The 10,556-nt window shown below is 37.4% G+C and overlaps 1 protein-coding gene across 3 annotated transcripts; it reads left to right on the forward strand.

Moving 5' to 3' along the window:
- The first annotated feature begins 198 nt into the window (after positions 1-198).
- On the forward strand, positions 199-9,436 carry elovl1a (ELOVL fatty acid elongase 1a). 3 transcript variants are annotated; one of them, XM_081598051.1, is made up of 10 exons: positions 199-512; positions 4,650-4,752; positions 5,380-5,550; positions 6,097-6,224; positions 6,428-6,618; positions 6,723-6,803; positions 7,578-7,634; positions 7,743-7,848; positions 8,017-8,156; positions 8,258-9,436. In XM_081598051.1, the coding sequence occupies exons 4-10, from the start codon at positions 6,164-6,166 to the stop codon at positions 8,558-8,560; spliced, it is 939 nt and encodes a 312-aa protein (XP_081454177.1). In that variant the 5' UTR covers positions 199-512; positions 4,650-4,752; positions 5,380-5,550; positions 6,097-6,163; the 3' UTR covers positions 8,561-9,436. The 3 variants fall into 3 exon arrangements, with proteins under 3 accessions (XP_081454177.1, XP_008432362.2, XP_008432361.2); XM_008434140.3 differs by lacking the exon at positions 199-512 and having other exon boundaries at positions 4,433-4,752; XM_008434139.3 differs by lacking the exons at positions 199-512; positions 4,650-4,752 and having other exon boundaries at positions 4,763-5,550; positions 6,132-6,224.
- Positions 9,437-10,556: the final 1,120 nt, after the last annotated feature.

Consider the following 10,556-nt stretch of genomic DNA (forward strand, 5'->3'; position numbering starts at 1 on the left):
AGGGTGCGCTGTTTTTACTGCATGGAGAAGCCCGGACTTGGACGTTTGCCGCCCGCCTCTCCTTGAGTCTTGTCACCCCGGCAGGAGCGTAGACTTTAACCAAGCGCATCTACTTTCATTCACAAATCTGGGCGTATTAAACAACAGCCTGATGAGTGCGCAGGAAGGATTTAATTCTCCAGTCCCGACTCGATTCCAAGGCTGCTTGGTCATTGAAGACAGGTTTTAAAGTGTTACATATTTAGTTAGGGTGAGGTTCGAACAAAGGCGTGTGTAATCTCGAACCTTTGTTTACTTATTATCATTATTATTAATAGCGATAGAGTTGTTCATTGCAATAATATAGACTCATAATTTAAAACAAAATACGCCCTCTTGCTGCACCTTCTATAGCTGTAAACGATGAATTCCATTTTTTATTTTTATTTTTTAATTTTTTTATTTTTACATATGTCAAGTCGGACGCCCATATCTTAATCTCTGAATCCACTTCCACGCAATCTTCCATAAAAGTAAGTTTACAAAAATAAGAACGTCCGCCAGTTATTATTCTGCGTTCAGTTGTTTAACTGTATCCTTTTCACCCACTACGTGTCGCTGTTGCAATTTTTATTTATTTTTGTGAGTGTGTGTGTGTGCAGTTCAATCCGTGGAAAATGTCCAATAGTTAGAAATTACAGATGAATTTTAATTCAGATAAAAGAAACCTGAAATATCGTTTAAAAAAATACTAATGATTTGTATATTTTAACTCAAGGAGGATGAGGAGAACCCAATAACATGTAATTCGACTGAATTATTAGGACAGAAAGAAATTGTTTATTATATATTCTTTAAATTGTATTAAAAAAAATTGTACTAAAAATGCAACATAATTATTTTGTTAATATTGTACTCTTTGTATTAAACAATATGTTACATTTTTTAATACAAAATCTGGAGTATTTTTCAAGGGTTCAGCAACATGAACTAGGAAGATAATATTTGAAGGACAGCTGTCAATCTGGACTGTCTGGAAGTTCAAGGTGTTCAACAGGATAAAGTTTCAATTTTTGGTCAAGAAATTCTTGTGATAATTGTAAAATATTTTAAGACAAAGAGTTAAACTCTGGTGTACCTCGCCTCTCGCCCGAAATGTTAGCTGGAGATAGGCACTAGCAACCCTCCCGACCCCATTAAGGGACAAGGGTGCAAGAAAATGGATGGATGGATAATAATAATAATAATAATAATAATAATAATAATAATAATAATAATAATAATAATAATAATAATAATAATAATAATAAATAAATAAATAAATAAATAAATCTGGAACATTTCTTAAAAGAGCAATTTTGAGCTGGTACGTTATTCTTATTGTATGTACAAACTTTAAAGTGAAACATGAAAATAGACAGAGTTATGATCACAATGTTTGTTGTCAGAAAATAATGCGAAACCATCAATCATTCATTAATGAATGAATATGTTCAGATTAATAACAAATAAAATAACACAAAGAATGAAAAAAGAATGAATGAAAAGTTACAACAATACTATGCAGATACTTACTGGTGTCTGTTCTTTATTATACAAGTGTCAAAAAATGTCTTAGTTAATAATGCTGCATAGCTCTTTATTGCTTAATCACTCATAATTGAGTCACTCCAGACTCAATTTTGAATCTGGAGTGACGCAATTTTGAGTCACTACATTTTCCTATCATGAATATTTTGTAATAATAATAATAATAATAATAATAATAATAATAATAATAATAATAATAATAATAATATCTTGCATCTGGGAAAAAAAAGTATTTGTTATTCTTTTTTTTTAAAACTGCTGTAATTCTTAGTGTAACATTATTAGTGCTGCACAGACAGGTGTGCTCAGACTGTGCAAACAGGTTAAGGACCACTGCAGCATTGCACCAAATTGTATTTCCAAGTGGAAGAGGTTGTGAATCCGTATGTAAATGAAATATTCCACTCACATTCAAAAACAAATGTCCAATAACTAGTTTTTTGGACTTTGTGGGATTATTTTTGCTGATTTATGAGGAAAACTAACAAGATAAATACATTTTTAAAATGATACCAAACATGCTTATTTTTTTTGAAAATTTCCTAAGTTCTTTTCTCCCAATCATCTTTTGATAAGGTTTCCCGTGTATTGTGTCCGTTAAATAAACAAATACATAAATGCTTTTGCACTTTTGGTCAGAAAAGTTGAAACTTGGCAATAATTGAAACATCGCAAAAACTGCAATATTTCCTCACAATGGATTCTTCACAATGGGATGCACAACACTGTGTCTTATTATGCAACAACAACAACAAAAAAGCACCACAGAGTAATGCATTCCTTGAATGTCAGTGTCACTGGCTTACTGATGAGGCATGGTGACTATGTGAACGTGATGTTAGATAACAGGAGTTTCCTAAACTAACATGCTATGGGTCACATGCTCACATGCAGGTCTATACATCTTATTTTCAGCTTAATTCAGTGCAATTTCTCACAATGGGCCTAATTGGGAGCAACCAGCTTATCTCGAGAACGCCATCCATTCATTGGTCAGGGCTGACGAGGTGAATGCAACTCTGTTGTGTTGGTTTTGGGGAGTTGGGTTCTGGAGTCGGACAAATACTTTATTTAAATTAATGTTATGCAGCCACAAGAAAAACAAACAGAGTTTTGTCTCGTGTATTTTATTTTATGTTTCTCATTTCATTTCTTTAAAACAAGAAAGAATGGCATAGCAGCTCAGAATGATGTCACTAAATTTCTATTCAGTTAATTTCTTAAGCCTTTATGAGGAAACCCATTAAAATATGGGAGAAAAAATGTCCATTGTTTTTTTGGCTTGTTTTTTTGCAGTTCTTCCCCAGGTCTACGATGCCAGCATTTTTGCCTGACTGGTTGTTAAACATGCATGTCAGAAAAAAGCTCGAGTAATCACATTTCATTTTTCTTGGCATGAATGAACAGAAGAGTGCTGGAAAAAAAAAAAAAAGCCTCACTTATAACTAGCCGTGAAAGCGACATCTCATTTTCAGTTTATTCAAACGTCAGTGAGTGAAACTGAAATCTTGAATGAAATTTAGAGTTAAAGCGATTATTAAGAAGGCAGGTAAAATTGGCATCGTCAGGCCAATTTTACTGGCGTATGTGCCTCACTTCTCTTACACCTGTTAAAATTTCTTGATCAAATTTCAAGAAAAAATTGTGCCTGTTGAACAACATATTGTCTAAAGATGTTCATTTAAAGTATGACAAGAAAGTCTGACTTCTTGTTAGGGAAGTATAACTTATTAAAGAAAGTCTCAAGAATCAAACACAGAACGGTGAAGAGGACAACATTTTTCCGTTTTAGTCATATAGCATAACATAAATTATTTCTATTTGTTAAGTGCCTGAAGACTGAGAGAGAGGAATTTTAGAGAGACTTTTGTTTATTGCATTCGTCAAAGTAGACAGTTGGTGTACATGTCATTATTGTTAAGTGGCCCTTCTTGATGAAGTTAATGATTTGGACCAAAAAATGTTTTGAGTTTCCTTCCTCAAACATGAAATGATCCTTTGTTTGTTTTGATCAATTTTGGCAGAACCGGTTTAACTGAGTCAGGTTCGTATAGGCAGTGGTGTTCTTTCCTCACGATGCTATCTACGCTGTGACGTACGGTCCGTCCTGTAGTAAGTCATCCCCACAGCATCATGCTGACACACTCATACAGTTGGGATTTTGTTCTAAACCATATAAACTTCACTCTTTTTCCTCCAAATGCATAAATGGTTATTATGGTCAAACTTTTGAGTTTTAGTTTCATCAGCCTACCAGTTTCTGTTATCGAACTATAATCTGTCTTATTTTTTTAGAGAGATTATTTTTAGTCTTGTACCAACATTGTCAGTCAGAGTTGTCACAGGACTTCTCTCATTGTGGATAATGACACTCTGCTACCTCCCTCCATTGGCATCTTCATAAGGTCTTTTGCTTTAAAATCCACATACATGCGACTTAAATGAATTCAATCCATTTCCTGCCAAAACCGACTGGGCATTCCCAGGCTGAAATGCTTCTGTATAATTCTTTGAACAGATGAACATGGCACCTTAAGGCATCTTATCTAAGGTAATCACATATCTAAGAACAAACCAGGACTATTTGTCCAGGTACTCTTACTGATATCACGGTTGACCTGTTTTGCCTTTCACATGACATCACAAGGAAGCAGTCTTACACTGTGAATTAACCGGAGGCGCATATAGCCATGGCGTCATCTGTTAGCCTTTTCCAAAGTTTTTTAGAAATCACGTATGTAAATGTCAACCTTTAAAAAAGAATTTATATATATATATATATATATATTTTTTTTTTTTTTACGCCTTTAGCAGAAAAATATCTTTTGAAAGTCTAACTGACCAAAGAAGGAGGTAAAAAATAAATTAAAGTCATTTCATGGGTTGTATGTAAACATCTATGTTCGTACAAAATAGTCTCCTCACACTAAGTGAATTAAGGTCCTTTAAGCCTGCTGTCAGCGACACGGACATCACGTGCTTCACAATATGTAAATAGCCGGCAAGCATTCCTCTAATTCTCCAAACTTCCATCCTTCCATCCATCCCTCCCTCCCTCCCTCCTTCTTTCTCGCTAACAGATGCCTGTCATTCCAGTCCACCTCCGCGTCAAGGATACATGCTGCACAGGATATTTCGAGCAGCATCCAGAGCTGACGCCCATCTCGCCTGCCAGGGAAACAGGTAAAACCAGAGGCGCCGGAGAACCTGTCCGGTAGCCGCCCCACCTCTGAGGCTGCAGCACAACTGGGGATGGGCAACTCCAAAAAGTCACGTTGGTCTGTCGAATGGCTTGCTCTGATTTGACCTTTAACCCAATTCATTTCAAAGAGACAGATTTGGAAAAAAATAGATTTGCTTTGGCAGATTTGCTTTGGCAGTAACAGTGTCTTGTTTAAATTTCAGCCCATATATTTTCACCATTCAGAAAGGAGCCCTTTAAATCCTAATCTGATTATTTATTGATAAAGAGAATATCCCCCTGTGGGTATTTGTTTCTCAAGTCCAGGCTTCCAACCTCTGTGACCCCGTCCCCTTCATCACCATTCATGAAGCAGCCCAATCACAGCCAGGCTCAGTCAGGACAGGAGGGTGGAGCATGGCACTGAAACAGGGTGTGGTTCTGAAACTTGCAAGGTCTGTAGTAGAGCCATGAGGCTTTAAATTGAGTTGAATGAGTCAAGCTCCACAGTCATCACAGCAAATCAGCCGCTGCCACTCACTCCTTTCTGGTTCTCACCGGCCGGCACTTGCAGCTACTGTTGGATTTTTTTTTCTTTTTCTTTTTTTTTTTGTCTTTCATTTTTTTAGAGAAACAACTTCACCACTGAAGGAGGCAGGAGGCTGACACCCACTCACAACTTAGCTCTGTGTGTGCCCGTTGTTTTCACCCGATCGCTCTCACCTCTGATCTGCCGGACCCTCTGGACTGAGCGCTGCCCGCTCCGGATCCTCTCTGGACTGCTGAAGATTTGTTTTTAGGTGAGCTACAAAGACAAAAAATCTAAACTTGTGTATCATTCTCACCATCTCTGTTTTTTTTTCTGGTAAAAATGTTTGTGTTTTAATGAATCAGAACATGATCTTAGTTTCACTTCAACACACTCTGCCTGTACTTGTGTGTGTAACAAACAGTTTAACAGTTTGTTGAAGGGAACTTGATCTAGATTAAAACGTCTCAGGCTCCCGCCTTATACCTCAGTTCGTTGGTAGCCACATGGGGCAAGTCCTTCACCTCACCTGTTTTACCTGCTCTGTCAGCTATGACTATGTCATTGTCTTTACAGCAAATGTTTAGATGTTTCACAATCCTCCCTTAAACCTCCCTATATTTTGAAGAAGCAGCTGTAACTGCACAAGAAACCTTTTGTCCACATTCTGCTTGTGTATTTGTTTAAAAGGGCACTGTAGTCAGAGTCACTCCAGGGCAGATGGTGAGCCTGAGCAGCTGTCTTTTGTTTGTTCAGTCAATAGGGAAGCAGGCGTATGGATCCATGTTTCCTGACAACCTCAATTTCCTTTTCTTAGGATAGAATCTTCTCTGTTTTTGACGTGTTTCTCAGAAATTTGGCTGAGCGAAAGGCGAGCCGTCACCATGCTCCGGGAAGCTTTTTCAAGCGTGACAAAACTCCATGGTTACATAATATCCAGAACTGGTAAGTGTGTGCTTCCCTTATTCTGTTTTTAATTGATTTATACCTCTAACTGGCATCTTCACTTATAGGTGAAAACTTGGACATCTTTAATACTAAAATGTCCAGTAAAGAGAGATTTCCCCACAAATCTATCCACATTTGCCAGGATGTGGTCAAAATGAAACAGTGACAAGGGCATGTTTGCTTTTTTTTTTTTTTTCCAGATGCCAGAGTGAAGGATTACCCTCTGATGCAGAGCCCATTGCAGATGACCAGCATCCTCCTGGCCTATGTCGTTTTCTCTCTGTACGTCGGCCCACGCATGATGGCCAACCGCAAGCCGTTCGGCCTCAACCGAGCCATGATCATCTATAACCTCAGCATGGTTTTACTGAATGCCTATATAGTGTATGAGGTAAAAGGAAAAAGAGAGCAAGAAGAAAATTGTGATCTGCTATCTCAAATGAAAGCGATCAGTTGGTTAATGACTTGTCTGCTGATGTGTTCTTGCAAATTCAGTTCATGATGTCTGGATGGGCCACCACCTTCACATGGAAATGTGATCTTATTGATGTCACCACCAGCCCACAAGCGCTCAGGGTAAGTCATTGCATTGCTGTTGTACGCTTAGCCCCAAAATCATGGCTAGCCTTAGCTATCCATGAAAATGTAGAAGAGTACAAAAGTGACAAAAAAAAAAAATTTGCTGTTGTACCATGTGACAATCACATCTAGGTTACAATGATGAGATTTTTAATAAAAATCTAAACAAAATTAAGCTGTTTTTATTCTTTGCTGGAGTCTAACAGAGGAATCTAAATAAATTTGGGGAGAAAAATAAATGGGTGTTAAAATTTTTTTATCCAACATAAAAAGATTAGAAAATGTATAAGACCTAAACTGTGAAGGTTTGGAATAGAAGGTTTGGCTTTATTAGCCCTGAGCATCAATAAAAAGCTGCAATCGTATTTTTATGATTTTGGTCAAAACAAGCAGATCTGTCTGTGTTTCTACTACATTTCATTCCCAAAAACACGCTTAACGAGTATGCCAGTATAACCTGAATTAGTGGTAGAGGGTCAGATTTATGAGACACTGAGATAAAATGGTTTCCCACTGAAGGAGCAAATTATTCCAGACAGAATGAACTCAGATCATTTTTATTTCAAATCAAATTCAAAGCAACCAACACCAAAAGGAACTAGAGCATTTTCTAGTTTTTATTTTATTTGTTCATTCCCATTTAACACTGACCAAAGAATTGCTTAGTCATGTTTTTATATTGTTCAAAAACGTTCATGTGACAAGCTATATTGCGTCTGATTAGCAACATGCCACAGATATTTGACCCAGCAACAACCTTCTTTCCTGCAGATGGTCCGAGTCGCTTGGCTGTTTTACTTTTCAAAATTCGTGGAACTCCTCGACACAGTAAGGACATCCCCTCATCCTCTATCTCACTTTTAGCATGCACAGAAAATCCATATGTGCAACGTAATTTGCGCCTGATGGAGCATGCTCCCTCTTTCTTCCCGCAAGGTATTCTTTGTGCTGAGAAAGAAGCAGAGCCAGATCACGTTTCTCCACGTCTTCCATCACTCCTTCATGCCCTGGTCTTGGTGGTGGGGTGTTGCGCTGACGCCTGGTGAGTGCCGCAGACCCAGGACACACACTTTGCACACTGACCGGTCGGAAACATTGGTTTCCATTGTTGTACGAGTCAATTCCCAGAGACAATGAAATTCTTTGTGGAAGAACAAAACCGTTTTTCATAAAATTAACCAAATCAAATGGATGCTTTTCCCTTCCCAAGCTGGAGGAATGGGATCGTTCCATGCTATGGTGAATGCAACGGTCCATGTCATCATGTACACCTACTACGGACTCTCTGCTGCAGGGCCCCGCTTCCAGAAGTATCTGTGGTGGAAGAAGCACATGACAGGCATCCAGCTGGTATGTTTTAGCTTGACACAGCTTAATTAATTCAACTGAGCTCGACGCATGTCGTACCGTTCAGCCCGTTTTTGACACGCGTTTCCCCCTTTGCTTTCCAGACCCAGTTTGTCCTGATCGCTATTCACATTAGCCAGTATTACTTCATGGAGAAGTGCGACTATCAGATGCCGCTGTGGATCCATCTGATCTGGATGTACGGCGTCTTCTTCTTCCTCCTCTTCTCCAACTTCTGGGTGCAGGCTTACATAAAGGGCAACCGTCTTCCAGTGGCAGACCACAAGCCGAACCAGAACGGCTCCACCAACGGACACATTGTGATGAATGGCAAACCCCATACGAATGGGCATGCTCACCCATGTGAAAATGGAAATATAGTCATGGGGAAAGTGAAGGAAATTTAAATGACTCTGGGGAAAAGGAGGCATAAATAGTTCCTAGATATTAGCACTTCAAATATGCCACGATCTATATTTAGTAGCATATTTGAGCACAAGAGTTCAATATGCTACCTCTATACTACATAATTTGTACATAATCTAATTTTATTAAATATTTACCCCCTGTGGGATATGATTGGCAGACTGTTTTTGCCAGTGATCTCTGAATGCAACACCTCATGAGTTGTTGCGGAAGCTGTTTACTGTGATGAACACTGAATAGGAAATTGGTGCTCATTTTTGTCACTGATAGTATTCTTTAACTCAGGCTTGACCTACAGCCCTGTTTGGCTAACATGGCCTTTTGTTGCTTGGGAGGATGGCAATGTTTCCACTAAACATGTGTAAATATTATAACCTTTATCCAAAAGTGTTTCATTATAAATGTCAAATATTTAGGTTTTTTTCTCCTTTTTTATTTATATTTTGAAATAAAACTCAATTTAGATAAAGGTCTGTTTCATTAAGAAAGCAGTGATTATGTGCACTCAGTAAGCAACAGGCCACGTCTCTTTTTATATGAAGAACTATGGAATTATACTGTATATTACAGTATTGATGCTTTATTTGCCTTTAATAGTGACAATAGTACATGTCCTTCACTTTTTTTTGAAACCGTGTATTGATCGGTCTCTTGGCACACAGGGCATGACATCAATTAAGTCTTTTTTAAGCTTTAATGATTAGTGCAAACAGCTGTAAAAATAGACCTACTGATGTTTGTGGGGTTTTTTATTTATTTGATTTTCATTGCAGCTGTTACGGTCATAAAAATACAAAGTTTTACATCTAACCTTTTGACTTAAGTGGAAATAAAATATCCCAAAGTGGGAAAAAGTCTTTCTACCCTTGAGACTCAAACTTTACCTGGTGCATCATTGCTTAACCTATAGCTCACAGACGTAATCATTTTTTCCAAATCGCACAGAATCGGCAAAGATTCTATCTATAATCAAAATACAGCTAAACATAAAACATACAGACCTGTCTTGTTTTGAAATTAAAATGTCAAATGAAAACTGACATGATTTAAAGCTAAATTTAAACCATTACATAGGCTGTGCTGCAGCTCCACATTAGAGTAATGCGTTTGACAAACACACACACTGTGAAAAGGATTTCTAAACAATAACAAATGTATATTTCTGAGGCAAAACTATTTTAAGCAGCATTTCCCGGGGAAAACAAAAGAATAATTCTTGCACTTTGGAATCCTAGAAACCTCACCAATCATAACTGCTTAAATGAGGTTTCATAACAAAACCTTTAAACTACAGTATGACATACATTTTCTTTTTTTGGGGGGGGGAAATTAAAGTCTTTTAAACGGGATGAAAAAAGGATGTACATCGAGCACACTGCAAATCTTATCAATGAATAAATTCTTGAAGCCGAAAGTCTTGAGTGTCTACACTTAATTTGAAAGTAAAAGAAGGGAAATAACATTCACTGAGAAGGGCTTTATTACAAAACAAATTTTACTCTTTCATTTGCATCAACTCAAACATTTTCTACCAAGACGTTTAAACTTTTCAGCTTTGAGCAGCGAGTCAAACCAACTTCAGTAAATACAAGCCACACAATCTTATGTTGACAAAAGTTAGCGTTTGTGATCGGTAAAAACCTTCCACATTAGTGACAACCTAACAAGAAAAGAAGGAAGCCGATATAAAATCAACTCATTCCTTTATATTAATTTATCTCAAAGTGGAGACATGCAGCATTAACAGACTGCAAAAAATATATATATTGAAGGCAGAAGCTGTATGTGGTTATAATGGAAGGAAGTCCAAAATGGGACACAGGTGTTAAGTGTACAGAAATTCTTTTGTTCTACATACCTTACAATCAAAGGAACAAAAAAAAGTGTTAAGAAAATAGAATAAGGGGGTTCTGGTTGGATTCCATAGAATTAATTTAATCTGACAGATTCTGAGATTCAATAAAAGTAGTAAACAGT

Source organism: Poecilia reticulata, chromosome 17, assembly GCF_904066995.2.
Source record: "Poecilia reticulata chromosome 17, P_reticulata-male-v2, whole genome shotgun sequence".
Lineage (NCBI taxonomy): Eukaryota > Metazoa > Chordata > Actinopteri > Cyprinodontiformes > Poeciliidae > Poecilia > Poecilia reticulata.

Coding starts and splice junctions, on each gene's coding strand:
- elovl1a (XM_081598051.1), top strand. CDS start 6,164: ATGCTCCGGGAAGCTTTTTCAAGCGTGACAAAACTCCATGGTTACATA. Junction 6,225..6,427: donor TTACATAATATCCAGAACTG/GTAAGTGTGTGC, acceptor TTTTTTTTCCAG/ATGCCAGAGTGAAGGATTAC. Junction 7,635..7,742: donor TCGTGGAACTCCTCGACACA/GTAAGGACATCC, acceptor TCTTCCCGCAAG/GTATTCTTTGTGCTGAGAAA.